This window comes from Falco naumanni, chromosome 11, assembly GCF_017639655.2.
Source record: "Falco naumanni isolate bFalNau1 chromosome 11, bFalNau1.pat, whole genome shotgun sequence".
In the NCBI taxonomy this organism is placed as follows: domain Eukaryota; kingdom Metazoa; phylum Chordata; class Aves; order Falconiformes; family Falconidae; genus Falco; species Falco naumanni.
In genome coordinates, this window is record NC_054064.1 from 16467732 (window position 1) to 16483863 (window position 16132).

General features: G+C 40.9%; 1 protein-coding gene across 2 annotated transcripts in view; it reads right to left on the bottom strand.

Moving 5' to 3' along the window:
• MTF2 (metal response element binding transcription factor 2) overlaps positions 1-1577 on the bottom strand; it is a 28573-nt gene extending 26996 nt beyond the window's left edge. The window contains exon 1 of one of the 2 annotated variants that reach the window (XM_040610588.1): positions 1338-1575. In XM_040610588.1, coding sequence (XP_040466522.1) covers positions 1338-1342 — 5 coding nt within the window. In that variant the 5' untranslated portion in view covers positions 1343-1575. Of the gene's footprint in view, positions 1-1337 lie in introns of both variants that reach the window. The other variant, XM_040610590.1, reaches the window with a different exon arrangement.
• Positions 1578-16132: the final 14555 nt, after the last annotated feature.

Consider the following 16132-nt stretch of genomic DNA (forward strand, 5'->3'; position numbering starts at 1 on the left):
AGCTGTTAAGAAGCCACACACCTATGTTTGACAAAATAGGAGTTAACTGTGGAAAACATTACTACATTATATTCTCAGTACAGATCCACATGTCACCCACTTGTATGTAGCTCCTTACAAAGATCCTTTTCACCCTCACTACTTCATTACACACATTCTTTCACTTTTGCCTACCCTCATCCTCCTTCCACCAAACAGCAATGAACCTATTAACCTGTACTCTTAATACTATAGAACTAAGCTTTTTTTCCTCTTTCCTGCTTTCAAATTAATTGTAATCTGAGCTCTCAAAAAAGCAACAAACATTAACTTGTTAACTTTTACCAACCTGATTACAGACCAAAAGAACAAACAACTGGGAAACTGTTCTCTTATTATCCCATGCTTTTGACAGTTTAGGTATAAGACATCGATCCCTTTTCCCTTACACTAATTCAGGAGAAAATCATGCTATTACCTATTATATGTTTGACCTTCTGAAGTCACGAGCGGGGCCTAACCATCAGAAATTCAAGAAACAAGCATAATGCTACACTGGCAGGCCCTTTCACTTAATTATGGAAGCCCTCTCCTTTAAATAGCGCCCAGATACTTGGCGAATGGACGGTAATCCCTAGTAATTCAACACTAGTATCCGTGCCCGGAGCATCCAACACCATATCATATTGTTCTCTTTGACTAACAAAAGTATCAACCCACTCTTCCTACAGAAATCAAAACACCAAAGAAAAGAAAACACGCTATCGCACATCCTTTCAGCCAGCAACAGTTCCCCATGTTTTAGCGAACTAAAAAGGTAAGCTTTAAGCACATTCGAGCTGTCTGGCTTCACAACGACTAAGAGGCGAGGCGTTGCGAACAAAAAAAGAAACGAAAAATAAAGTTAACAGCGAACACCACCACCCCCTTTTGTGCGGCTCTTCCCACACCCGAGTGAACGCTGCCGGCTGGGGCAATACCCCTACACGGGAAGGAGAACAGAGCACCGCGGTACCTTCCGCGCCACACCGCCCCGGCCCCGCGCGGGGCCCGCAGCCTGCGTCCCTTTGTTGTGGTCACCCCGCAGCACCGCTGACCCCGCACCGCCCGCCGGCGTCCGCCGCGGAAGGAGCTTCCTCGCCCGCCCCCGAAGGCCTCCGGGGTCCCCCGCGCCGCAGCGGGGCCCCCCACGCCCCCTCCCCGACGGGTGGCGCGGCCGCCGCGGGGGGAGCGGGATGCGGCACCGGCGGCCCAAGCCGCGGGGCGCGCCCGCCCACCCCCCACCCCACCCCCGCGCGGGGCCCGGCCGCCCCTCCCTCCATCCCCCCCCGCCGCGGCCCGCCCCCCCCACCCCTCACCTCATTCGGTCTCTCCAGTGGTGCCAACCGCCTCATACAGGGAAATCAGCGAGCACGGGAGCCTCCCCGCGGCGCCCCGGTGCGGCCGGGCCCTCGATGCGCGGCGGGACCCCCCGGGCACGGACCCCGCGGCGCAACGGCGGAAAGGCGGCGGGGGAGGGGTCAGACCCGCTTCACAGACAGCCCGGCTCCACCGTAGCCCCTCGCCATTTTTGTTTCCCGCGGAGGAGAAGCTGGTGCATTCTGGGAGCACAAAGGGCCTCGGCCCCGCCCCGGCGGGCCCCGCCTGCGCCGACAGGCAGCTCCTGGGCCGGGGGCGGGGAGGACGAGCGCCGCGGCGGAAGGACACAGGTGAAGCCGAACCTTTGCCGCTGGTGAACAAAGAGGGACTACTTTAGGCGTGCTTGCCAAGGCGGAGATCCCTGCCCGCCGCCCGGGACTCGTTGCGGCAGTGCCGAGGGGTGCTCGCCGCCCCGCTCAGCCGCTGCCTATTGTTCCCCGCCGCACCTGCGGGGAGGCGGCCCGGGCTCGGCAAGCGCCGCCCGGCCGGCCGCGCCCACCGCTCCGGGGGTCCTTAGGCCGGGCTCGGGGCCGCGGCGCGGTTCTCCGCGGGGAAGGGGCGGCCATGGCATCTAGAATGATCCAGGGCAGGTGGGAGCGGAGCCCGGCCGGCCCGGCCCGGGTACCGGCAGCTGCTGCGGCCGCTTAGCTGGTGCCGAGGGCGCGGGGTGCGGGCTGGGCGGGCGGCGGGGCGCCCCTCTGCGGCGGCAGGCCTGGGGTTGCTGCCATTTTAGGAGGCGGGCTGAACCCCGGGTGCTGCTAGTACAGCTACCGCCAAAACCCAAGTGAGATAGGCTTTTCGCTTTCCATCACGGAGAAGAGAGCAAGCCTGCTTCTGCCGATGGTTTCTTAGACTGTAGTATTGGACCAGTCCCCGTAGTCCCCGGGATCCAGCTGCCCCGTACAGCAGTGGCGCTGGTTACAGAGCTTGGCCTGGCTCCGTAAGGGCAGCTGGGCAGCGCGGCTCAGGCCTTTGCGCCAGATGGGAATACAAACAGGGGATCGGATCTCACCAACTAGCGTAACGGACTGGAGGGTGAATGTCCCATTCCTGGCTCGGTCCTGCTCATGCTGCCCCAGCTTTCACAGCCGCCTTCCCTCCTAGGATAAGATGATGAAAGGAAGACACTGGATGGGCTTGCCATCCCAGGAGGGGGCACAGGGAGGGAAGCCTGGGCAGAGCACCTGAATACGGCTTAGTCTGGCCAGCTCCTAGTTACATCCGAATAAAGCAGTATTTATGATTGAAATATCTTACGCACAGTTGTTTTATATACAAGTTTTTGGGGAAAGTTCTCCCCTGGATGCGCTGACTAGGCACTGTTCAGTAATCATGGTGGCCTGCTGCTAAAAACAGACTTGCACGACGCAAAGACCCCCATCCGCTCTTTGCGGGTTTTCACGTACTGCAAACAGCAGTCAGGTACCACTAGTGCTAAAGGCAAAGGGGTCACCAGCAGAAGAAAACAATTGCACTCAATAGGAGATATATGTGCACACAAGTTTTTGGGTTTTATTCACAACAGTGGTGTGAGAACCAGTGTGTAGCTAAGTTAAATAGCAAACTTCCTACTCAGCAACTGAGTAAACATGATTGAACATCAATAATTGGCTGCCTCACAAATTTTTTTAGTGTCAGACTTGGAGGGTCTTACCAGCCTTGTCCTGCTGTATCTTTGCAATAACTTAAGACTTGTCAAATTAGAATCACTCCCCTATAATGTACATTGTTTCACCACCAGCACCATAAAAACCCCACAAACCCAACGTACAAGCTCCTGACCAGCAAGACACATGCTAGCTCTACCCTCCTTGTCCTTACAACATTGTTCCCAAGAGCAGCTCGCATAACCCCACTGCAGAATTGCGGAGCTGCATGGCCTTGTCCTATCTATAAAGCACCACTTGTCACAAAGCTATGAGTTACTGCTGGAATAGCATTATCTGAGGGCAGCAGAAAAAGAAACTAGGATTTCCTACATTATATAAGAAGAATTAGGATTTGATAAATTATTTTTCTGTTACAGGGGTTGCCCTATTTAGGCCAGAATGTACCCCTCAAAGCTTGTTGCCATTAGCTTTATTACTACAAACAGCAGACTATCAGTACTTTCCCACAACCTAGATTCCACATAATATCTCTCTCGAGTCATAACCAAGGAGCACAATGTAAGATTATAGCCAAACACTAAACAAAATTATTTAAAACTCTATCCTTTAAGGCCAGCTATTACTGATAGCTAGAAAAATTCCAAGCCATATGCTTCCTACACTCACGCCTCACCCCCACCACCTTAATTTAGTAGCTCATACTGTAACATCCTTTTTTAATCAGTTTAACAGGTCACTGAATCTCCGTGTGACAGGAAGCCCCTTTCTAGAGCAGTGACAGTGTTGCTCCTACCCATCCGATCCCTCTGCTAGACCAAGTAAATACTGAGTATTTACAAGTATTACAAGTAAATGGCTGAGGTATACGTAGACACACAGGACTTCAGAAATTTGCACTGGAAGAGTCATCTCCATTGTTCCTTTACCCAACCTGACCAGATTATTACAGAGTTGGGGATCTTACTGGAAATGTGCAAATGACCCTTTACAAATGATTTTCAAGTTCAAACACTCAAATCAGAAAACCAGTATTTGCAGCAGCAGGAGGATCCTTGTTAATTACTGGTAAACCAGTATCTGCAGCAGCAGGAGGATCCTTGTTAATTACTGGTATATGCAGGGCAAAGAAATCAACAGCAATAGTAAAAAACCTAGTTCAAAAATTCTCCACAATTCCCATTACTATACTGTGAACCACATATGATTAATCTGATTAGGAGCAAGCTAGAATCTTTGCTTTCTATTCAGTGCTAGTAGTAAAACAACCAGTTATTTCTTCTGTTAACATATGGCAAGACTGTATGATTTTAGAATGAACTTCCCTGCCTTACTTTCTGTTTTGTCTTCCACTAACACCTCAAAAGTATTTGAACAAACAGTTTAAGCAATCTCTCCTGTTGTGTTTCAATTCCAGACATATTGTGTGTGTACTTTGAGGTACAGAGTGTCCAAAGCCAAATTAAATTACTTTCTGTCCAATGTCAGTAAGTGCTTTCTTCTGTAGAAGTTTCAGGAAAAAAATAGTCTTTGATTATCTATCAGATTCTACTTAATAATAGGTATGTTTAACTTTATTCCATGTCATCTCATAAATAGCTGTGTTTCAGGAAAGAGCTGAATAATAACAACCTGGCACTGTCTTCACCTCTGTTTATATTTGTCCACATACTGGTAGGCAAGCTCTTGCCATAAAGACATGCAAAATCAGTGTCTTGGCTTTTAAAAATTTTATCTTCCCTTGCTCACACAGCAGAGAAAAATTAAATTTCATATCCAAGATGTAAATTCACTGGTACCCAGCAGAGATGGATAAATTTGAAGAGTCAGAAACAGTGTCATTTCCCTCAACTGGTGGCCCTTCTCTCAAATGTTAACATATTTTTTAAAGGCTGGTGTTATTTTTATATACTTTCCTGGCCACAGTGGTCACATAAATGTTAAACAAGGAAACCAAAATGTACAAACTCCAAAAGTGTACGTCAGCAGTGTATGTAGATGAAAGCACCAACTGCTGCACAGTATTATTTTCCATTACCTTATTGTATCACAGAACATAATGTCAAAATGATACCCTTGAACAAGACAATACTGTAAAGCTTATCCTTGTACAGATGGTTGTCATGACCACAATTCAGTAAGGAGGGAAAATTAGATCCCAGGCCATTTTCTCTGCATTGTTAAAACATGGGAACAGTGAGGAAGCTCACCTGGGATCTTCCTATCTTAAATCAAGATAAGTATGGTACATCTATTTTTACATAAACATAATAATTAGTGTGACAATGCTCATATGCTGCATTTATTATGGCTCACCTCAGAAAACAATCCTCAATTTCAAAATCTAAAACCAGGCAAGCGATATTATCAAGAATTTTATATTAATTGCCTTACAACTAGCTAACAATTGTTATCATAAAACACAGTAATTATTCTATCTTTATACCAAAGTTATAAAAATAGCACTGAAAACATTTTAAAATAGACACCTTTGAATATTTTTCCAGATAGACAAGACTGCTAATAATTTTTCATCCTCAATATCAATAATAATATATTAACAATACAGAGGAAAATAATATTACTGGCTGTAAAGTACCCTGATATTGGTCTTCACCATTGCCTTTCCCATCTTCTTTATCTTCTCAGGGATCAGGGAATCCTGAAAAAACCTGCCCTGTACTCCATCATCTTCTTGCGAATGTCCAGCTCTTGCTTGCTATCTTGAACTGTAAATATATTTTTATTTCCAGTGTTCACTGTCACGATCATTGGTTGACCCAGTTTAGCCAGTCAAATACTATTTTTTCCTGTTAAATTAAATGTATAGAAAACCAACATATTTGCCCCATTAATTCTAAGCAATTATTTCTTCATTCTTACCTCCTTAATATTTATCAACCTACTGCTCATAACTTTTGAAGATAGAATATTGTGAGAGTATTGCAGTCCTGTTTTTGAATGTAAGTTTCTAAAGCACTTCTGCAACACATGCATTAAACAGCAATTACTGTGTGGGTAAGTATATAGTCTGTTTGTATCACAATCTTTATTAGCCTTTGAACTAAGCCATATTTAAACTTGAAAACCATTAGAAGGTTGTTTACCTTCTAAAAAGTAACATTTAGCAATCTGTTCTTTAAATCCTGACACTGTTACTCAAAACACCAAAGCCTTAACAAACCCATCTATGAGCTCTGCATCTAATAACAGAGATTTCAGATGCCTGAAAAAATGTCAAGCTGCAGCTTAAGAAGTCCTTAATACTTGATTCACTTAAAAATTTATTCCAGATGTGTAACCTTTCTGAAATTACTTGTAAAACATAAGTCAGGATTTTGTATGACTGAGTGGTCTTTGGTAGGTGGATAGATAGTTCACGTGCTCTATAGTTCACAATTCAAAGCACTTATAAGCTATTTATTGTTCACATAATTCTAAGAGAAGACCTTAGTTATTCCTAATGTGTAGTTCGTATTTCATACCCCACGATGGCTGAAATCTCTGTTTGCTGGAAGTGGCTGAACAAGAAGCAATCCCTCAGTTCACATATGTGTAACAGTGGAAAAAATGAAACTTGTAATAATATCAGATACTCAAGGACTGAAATAGAGCTTGAGACACAGTGTTTCTACATTATTTACAACATCTTTGAGCATGCTAGCAAAAGAATGAGAAGGGCTTTTGTTGTGAGAGACTATGTCTTGCATCTTAGTTACACTAACATTTTTTTGTGCCAAAAGACAGTGAGTGAGGACCAAAGGAGAAAAAAATAAGTGCTTGACTAGGTTTGGCCTTGCTGAGGGTGCTTATGTATGAGTTACTGTGCTCTTACTGGTAATACTGTCTCTTCTGTGCTGAAGACTTATGAGCATATGTGGCATTATTTTAGCTCCAGAAAATAGCTGCGAGAGAACTGCAGCTTATTACTATTCTAGCTAGCGCAAATTTTGTGAAGGTATGCAAGCATAGTCCTGAGTAATCTTTCTTCCTGGCTTTTTCTTGTGAGACCAGTGCATAAAAATATGAGCTCGTTACTCAGAGTTGGAATTTAAGAGAGGTTTACTACTCTCTGTGCACTGTCATTCTGCTGCCATGGTCATATAATCACCTTCTTTCAGAAAACACACAGCTGCCAAGACTTGAAATTTTGGTTAATTGCCTGGATCAGAAAGAGATTCCGGTTCCCAAACTCCCTGGGAATTCAGTCATGCACCGGTGTGATGCATTCCTTCCCCTACTCTCCAAGCACAGATCTGAAAACAGTTTCTGAAGCTCTTGTGACTAAAGCTAAAACACATAGCCAGCATTTTGGAGTTAAAGCCTAAGCAAGCGTTTTAGTCATACACTTTAGCTATGTTCTGCAAATTTGCAAAACTAACTTCAGTCTCAAATATTTTACATCATGATGGGTTGTATCATAGCTTCATGAAGACTGTGGATCATAGTTTTATGGCAAGGTTTTGTCTGTCAGCATCTATGCTCCTTTGTGGACTGTAAAAATGCCTGCTAGAGCAGAATTTCCAGCTCTTGTGTGGTTAAATTTTGTAGCAGTACAGGCCAGACTTACCCCTTAACTCTAAACTGAAGTAAAAAAATGTTTAATAGCCCCTCAGGACACAGTTACATGGCAGAATATTGCCATTTCATCCACAGTGAAAAATCTGTTCTGGACATCAGTCTAGCCAGAGGGAGAATTAGTACAGCATTCCTTCTGCTCTCCCACCACCTGGAATGCAGTATGGGCCTTCTCACAAGCTTTCAGCAGGCCTGCCAAGTCCCACTCAGATGGAAAGTCCCTCGCTCCTCTTATTTTCTTTTATTTTTCCTAATAGCATCTCTTTATCTGATGATGATGGAGACAAAATACTTTGGGACAGTGCAGCATGACAGGATCCTGCTAACATTTAGAGCCGTTTGCAGTCTTGTAAATTCAGGTGCAGGGGCTGGAGGTAAGGCAGTAGCCCTCTCTGTAGCTGCTGCCAGTCCAAGAGAGCTGCGTGGAAAGAATTGTAAGTGGTCCCAGGCCAATGCGCTAGCCAAGCCATCAACTTCATTTTTCCATTGCTTATGAAATAGTGATACTACTACAGTTGTTAACTTTGATGTGCTTAAGTAAAAGGAGCAACCTAAGTATCGTTGTTTTGGCTAATCCAAATGTACTAGCTCTTGTCCAACATGTACTTTGATCTTTCCACACTGATGCCATGTTATCTCAGCCTGAAAGCCCAGATTCTGTTCTCATACAGCGTTGCTTATCTGCATTCAGTTATAGAACAAAACATCTACAACAAGCCAACAGGGAAACATAAACTGACCTTCAGTTTGATCCCATGGACTGCCATCTCTCTTTCAGATGACCAAATGCATGTTCCATGGTCATGGGCAGCTTACAAAGCGACAACTCAAATTTCTGCTTATGTAACATATGAGCTGCTTCTTGGGTCAGGAAAACAGAAGTTTGCCAAGCAGGACTGACAAGTAAACATGCTGGCCCTGTGAATTCACTGATAACTAAAAAGCATTATGTGATGGCTTCAGCCTGGCTGGAATTGAGGACCACATGCTTTCGGAACCCAGGCAGCACTGGTGGCCGTATAGGGGTCCTGGTGGCTCTGCTGTGCTCCGTTACAGCAAATCGAAGTCCATCCTCCTGCCCATAAGGAATGCAAAGGGGAATACCCAGACCTGCCATAAGCAGATATGAAGACAATTTCAGGATGAGAAAGACCACATTCAAGGGGCTTGCCTATATGAAAACACCCCAAAAAGCTAAGACAAACTTATGAAGACGAAAGGGGAAGTGTACTAAGTATGTGTGAGGATTATCTAATTAAGAAGTCAGGTTGCTACAGTTTAATACTCCTTCAAATTACAACAGTGTTTTGCCAGTTTGCCTCTCCCAGGACCTTTACCAACTCTCTCAAATTTCTCAGGTAGGAACGATTCTAGAGCTGTACTTTCCAAGCACAGGAGAAAATGCAGGCAAGCATTAACAAGACACTGTGCTAGCATGCAGGTGATTCCTAAAAGTAGAACTGATTTTCTTTTGCCCTGCCTGGAATTCAGCAGACCAAGAGGCCAAGTAGTGATGGCCTCCAAGGACTTTTTAATTTACTGCAGGTTTTAGGATGTAAAATGTCTGTGACAGTGCTATCATACTAGTAAATATATAATGTTGTATCAGATTACTGGTGTGATTTAATTACCAGTGGATAGCCTGTGGCAAAAAGGGCATTCTTACTTGCTAGACCTGTAAATCCAGGTCTTATTTAAAAACATTTTTAATCAGAAACAGCAAACTGTAGGAATTAATCACTGGCTGAATATGTCGTTTTCTTCCATTTAGAATGCACTTTGAATTAGACATGATGGCTGGGAAGAGGGATGGAAAAAAAAAAGAGATGGAAAAGTTGTTTGGTTTCCACTTTGTTCTCATTTTTAATTAAAATAAATTGTAACTCAGTTTCTGATAGGGAATAATAGTTGTCGTTAGAGTTTGACTTGAGGTAAAACTAGACATAAATCTATTTCCTCAGTTGTGTAAATGAGTCCAGGTTCAAACAATACTGTGCAGAAGGGTTTTAATATGGACAGTTAGTTGCAGGATCTGAAGAAGAAGCTGGGATAAAACATAGGTAAAAGGAGGTCGGCTTGTATGTCAGCACACAGTAAGTCTGTTTGTTGGTGTATATAGAGGCAGTCATAAAATAAGTTGATTGAAAACTCTGCAAATCTCACATCAAAGCTGACTTAAACTATAAGAAGTTATTTAATACATATCTAGACAAAATAGAAAATAACTATCTCTAGTCATCTGAAATATTTTTAGAGAAATTGTACTGCCTCTGTCAAATACGACTGCATTGACCAGCTACCAGTTAACCCTTATTAGAGGTGTAAGAGTCTAACAAAGACTCTACATAATTAGAGAACTGTTCAGTTTACTTCACCCACTACTAATTTTTTTTGCAGGTATACTCCCAAATCCCAAGCTTAGATTGGTTTTGTGGGTTGAAAATGCAGGTTTGTGGATTAAATCTCCTCTTGTGCAGCTACTTTGTAATATAAAAGATCTAGAAAGGATCTGATGACCTGCTCGGTCAAAAGAAAATGCTTTATCTGCTACAGCTTCTGTCTGGGTGTGATGCTGTTGTCATTTGAATGCTCTGTTTGGAAAGAGGGCTCTGAAACTACATACAATGAGAACTCAGGGCATGCACGTTCATCGTAACAGCACTGAATATATTTGGTTTATCACAAAAGATATATTTTCAATGTGTTTCTTTTGAGCTAATAAATGCTTCAATTAACTGCAATAGTTTATTCTTTGTACACTCAGAGAAATTATAGCTATTTTAATAGAATTAATTGTATATAAAATGCAGCCTTTGTTTCTTTTAAACCTAAGGCAAGGAATCAAATAGCATGATTTCTGATGTAGATTCATACAGAGCAATCTTAAAATACATCTTTGAGGCCTGTGTTCTTACAGATACTGTACCTTCAAATAACAAAATTACTTCAGTTGCAATTCCACAATGCATTTTCTTTAGCAGTTGGGCTGCTTTACGAAGTTCCCACCACAACCTCCTCAGGTGCTCTCCACACATCCTTAATGAAGGCAAAAACTGTGCTGCAAATACCATCACAGAAACTGGGCTAAAAAATAATCTCTGATTAAAAATAATAAAATAATATTGATGGTCTAGGTTATAAGACTGTCTCAAACCAGTTTTATCCAGATTGGGGGTTGGGGGTGGGAACAGGGATGACTGTGACAGAAATAAAATAAACTGGGAGAGGACAGGGGAAAAATTATTTCTGTTGTGAATTTTGGTGTTGCTAAAAAAGCATGTGGCAGAACTGGTCAGTGAGAACTGCAGTGCTGCGCAGAGCCAGGCTTGCGGAGCCTTGCAGGAACTGTGCATAAGCCTAATTTGACAAGATACTTTTAGAGTATATTGATATGATACAGTCAGTCTATGACTGCAGTGATACCTCCCCAAAGTCAAACGAAGCATATAGATATATGTAATACTGTATACTATAGTAGCATAAGCTTGCTCATTTACTTAAAGAATTTTAAACTGTTACTGCTCCAGCTTGCCTTTTAGCGTTCTATTAGAGAAAAAAAACACCTTTAGAAATGCTGTAACTTAGTAGTTACTCTGTTGTCATTCATTTATTATTTTGTATAGACAGGTCAAAAACATCTGTTCTTCAGAAATGTGTACTACTACATAGCAAAGAACTCAAAGAATACATTTTAGATTACTGAATTTATTTTGTTTGAGTATTTTTAATGATGTAAGAAAACTGGTATGTGAATTGAAGTTCCATACTTCCTTTACAACAGCATTTTTGCTTCTAAAAGAAAACATTCTAAGTATAAAATGGTTTTATTTTATTCTGGTAATTATGTTAACAATAGGAATAGCTGCTAAGTACTGTAGAAATTTAGATGTTGACAAATTTAAAATAATCCAATTAATACCTTTTGCCTACCGGGATGTTTTCTATGAACAATCCCACAGAACTTTACAGAAAGTAGGCTACAGGAATTAATTATTATACAATCAATACACTGCCTACTCTAGGGATCGAAAAAGGCATCTACTCTCTGCCAGGAATATAGTTGACTGTCTGGCTCTTTGTTTTGTTGTTTATTTAAAGGGAAGTGAAAACTGTTTTATCTAGCAAAAACAATGGTGAATACTTAGGTTGATCAACTGTACATATAGCTAGTTAACAGCTTGGAATTTAAGCAACGCATTGCTGCTTCCTTCATAAAGGGTGAGAAGTTTTGTAAGGAAGTTCATGTATTACAAATTACCTCAGAATTACCAACTTTAATGAAATAATACCAAGCAAAAAAATCTAGACTTAATAAATTTATAATCCTTGCAAGTGTAAATATATATATGTATTTTTTTTTTCCTAAAAGGAAATATTTATTTCCTAAAATTTTCTGCTAACTGTTAGTACTTTTCCAGGGTGCTGTCAGCATCCCCTAACAATTCAGCACAAAATTTCTGTATTTCACATACAGATGTTATGAATATAGCAAAAGAAGTAAGACAAAGTGTTACGTTCTGAGTAATTTTTGCCAGTGTCACTAAGACTGTTCGATAAGGCATGCCCGTACATTGTACTAATTCTTGCATACAGGGCCAAATTCTCAGCTTCATTAAAGCCTGCAAACTGAAGCCGATTTACTTATGTATGATTTAAAGCCTGAACGAATGACTAGTTCAGTTCAAATTCCTACATAACACAATGATTCATTCACACTGCCCAACAAATCACTGGGCTGGAGTATGTATTTTAAGAAGACATCAGTTGAAGGGCAGATTTGAAGAGCTTTTCTTCTTATCCCATTTTAAGCAGTTCCTGTTTCTGCTGCTTCTTCCAAATGCCAAGCTATTCCTGTATTTCTGAATATGACAGTCCACAGTGACATGTGGAATCAAACCAGAGAACTGGTGTGGCTTTTTTATTTTTCTGGGTTATTTTTAATTTGGATTTGTCAAACAGTTCACCATTCAGCTAGAAAAACAGTTGTATGGCAGGAGTGAGAGAACAGCATGGGAGTAGGTGTAAGTAATAGAGGACAAGAGGAAAGGGTTTCACATAGCAGGTCTGTTATCAGTAGTTGCTCTTCTGCCCATTTTTCCCTTCTGTACCATAGCCGGCAGAAGGCAGGGCATATCTGTCCCTCACTAGCTGAGGCTCACAGTCTAGCATTTTAGTGTGAACTGATTTTCACAGGCAATTAAAGCAAATATGCTGGACTGTGAACTGAAACAGTTCTGTTGTGGAAATGTCCTCCGGCAGAGGGGATGGCAGGGCAGCTGGGGGTAGCAGTGTATTAAACCATTGCAGCTGTTTTCTTCATTGCACTTAAGTCAGAGCTCTTAATTAAGAACACCACGTGTTGAAAAATGTACTACCCTGCTAGGTAATTTGTTCTGATACTAAACTTCCTTAGGAGTTAAAAATTAGCATCTCCTTTCTGAATTGAATTCTGCTGACATCTTCTCACCATTGACCTTATGTCATCATGTACTAATTTCAGTACTGGAATCCAGTGTTTGGAACCTAAGTAGCATTTTGGAAAGAGTGTGGTCTAGAACTTGGATGTTTCCTAGCTCTCTGAGCTACCTTATGAAGTAAGGAGGAAGACGGAAGTGCTAATTCAGTGTAAGAAGTTTTGGGAAATGGCAGTAGGGCATTAAGAAAATGCCAGCTAGAATATTTATCTTTATAGGAAAGTCCACAAATAGGAATGAAGACTCTAACATTCCAATTATTAAAATGGGTTTATTAACAGATGACGACTATGAGCATAAGATAGACAGAACATACAAGTATTTTACTTCAAGTTCATAATAGATTATAACTTTATTTTGCCACTAATTCAAAGAAGGAAGCAGCCTCAATAATTAAGCAAAATAACCATGCTGAAAGCTGCGTACATTTTAAAAATCATTATGCAAAAATAAGTTGTCTGAAAATGATGAAATTATTTCCAAACCAGAAATAGATTAATGCTAACAAATGTACTCTGACCATGCATTTTAACATATAACCTCAAATAATCTTGAGTAAAATTCTTGAACTTTAAAACTCCAGCAGTTATTAGAGGTAATAGACTTGAAAGGACAAATACGTCCAGAGGAAACAGTTTTATTGCTTGATTGAATCTGAACTGTGTTGTCTTTGTAGACTTTGAAACAATGAGAACAGAAATGCAAACTGCTGTTTAGTGTTTGCTTACAATTGACCATTAATGAGGTAATGTCTACCTTCAAATTTTTTCCTCTGAGCAGAGTATTTTTGGAGTTTCCTCAGTCCTCTAATATATAAAGGAATGTAATATATAAAGTTTCCTATTCTGAATTTATGAAGATCTATTTACTCTAAACATGTTATGTTATTAAGACTTATTAGCTGTAATGTTTTCTAGTACATTTTGAATTGTAAACAATATACCAGAAAAAACAGTAGATGTTGTGTGTCTCAAAGCAAAGACTTGCACCTCAAATTAATCAGCATCTCTGAATGTTTAATAATAGTTGGGTCTCATTTCAGACAAGAGCTACAAATGAGTCACATGCATTTATGTAATTTATCTGACTGTATTAAAACATGATTTTTGAGATAGATATGTTTAAGTAAGATAAAAGTTTCAGTGGTTACAAACAGCCACTTTACTTTGACATAAATCCAAGCCACTGATGAAAGGAACTGGACTGCCTGTAACCTAACTCAGAGGAAGAAAGAATTAAAATTAGTTTTTACTTCAGATCATTGATCTAGATCTTTACACAACAGAAATGGTTGTGCTAACTGAAGGGAGAAGGTAGGCACCAACAGCAAGAGTAAGAGAAGAAGGTGACTCCATCTGCTTCTGCAGCAGGGTGGATTTATGCAAGATTAAAGTGACCATGTGAATATAGCGTTAGAAATGAAACCTGCAGGCTGGAAGAGTCTGTTTCCTAATGATTTGTTCATAACAAATTAAGTCTTGAGGAAATTGTTAACAGGCTTTGTCTGCTTTCTGGGTAAGAGATGGCTCCACCTGTTAATGCACTGGAAGCATTAGCATTTATAAGAATTTGAATGTGATAGGAAATAATTTATTATGATAAAATTAAAATTAACACACTGATTAAGTCAGAGTTCACAGGAATTTGCAGGAGGAGAAGGAAGTAGAATCTCATTCTGAAGGGAACATCAGGGAAAGTTTAGGTCTAAAGGTTGGATGCATCCCCAGATCTTCATTCTCTTCCACAAAGGCAGGCCTAAGAAAGTAGAGTCTGTGTAAAACCAGACTCCCAGACAGATCTTTGAGCAATCACAATTGATAGCTGGGTAATACGAAGAGAAACCTCTAAATTTTTGTAGATTTTATTCTAGGAAGTGCAGGTGGGCTTATTTTAAGTCATTGTCATGTTGTATATAGTGTAGATACATTTTTTAGAGGTAATTACAAACCAAGACAAATACTAAGGAATTACATTCCTACTGGTGCTGTAATACTTTAAAATAGTGGTCCTGTCCAGGATCACAGAATGTCTCTTAAGTGTATCCAAAGAATAAGAGCACTAATCCAGGAAGCCATGCTAAGCAGAGTGGAAGTTGTGAGGAAGAAAAGTCTTGTGATTGTTGACATTAGAAGTCTTGTGCTTATTAACATTAGCCAGAGGCTCCCTGCATATAATATGATGGTGAGGAGAGTGTGTGAAGCCTGAGGATTTCCCATGGATTCTCTTATAACAGCATCCAAGTTAAATGAGTATGTGGGTGCAGCTGCTTCAAATAACTGTGTAAGATGCAAGTCTAAGCATCATTGCAGTAAGTTAATGTTTAGCTTTTGTTTAAAGTTAAAACCTGTATTACTTGCTCAAGTAACACAGACTTTCTTTGAAAAGAAATTTGATAGAATTCCTTATTACATTTTAAAAGTTGCACATTATACTGAGTATCTTGAAGAATTCAGTTTCTTCTCTGTAGTTTTCTATTCTACTTATTAGTCTCATATTTTCATTTATTATATGTCCAGAATTCCTGAACGCTTCAGCACATGTAACCACTCAGGTTTTTCTGGGTTACTTTTAGTATGCAATAAGCTCCAGGTTGTCATAGAATTGATGGTGAAGGTAAGAAGGTATTATAAAATCACATTTACCTTTTGACAATGTGAGTGACAAACACTGCACTTGTATAATGAACAGTTGATTTCTATCTTATACACAAACCCTGCATCACTAGATAATAACATTCAGTGTTGATATAGCTGGATAAGAAACTGAAAAATTAAAAGGTAGCGATAAATCAGCATAACTTTTACTGCTTGGGCATTAAGATATATCAGAGTTTCGGCACTGGCATATGAAAGTGGGTAATGCATGAACTCCAGAATGGAAAGGCATGTGTGAATGAAAAAGCTGCATAGTAAATGATGTATCAGTATGATTTATGTTCTACCTCTGCTGCTTTTCAGCATCTGCCCCCTGGCCTTTAGAATATTCCTTTGGGTTTGCACACCCACTGAATGCCAGATCAGCACGTTACACCTTTTCTATTACTGTTCTAGCTTGCATGGCCTAGCCTTTTATGGG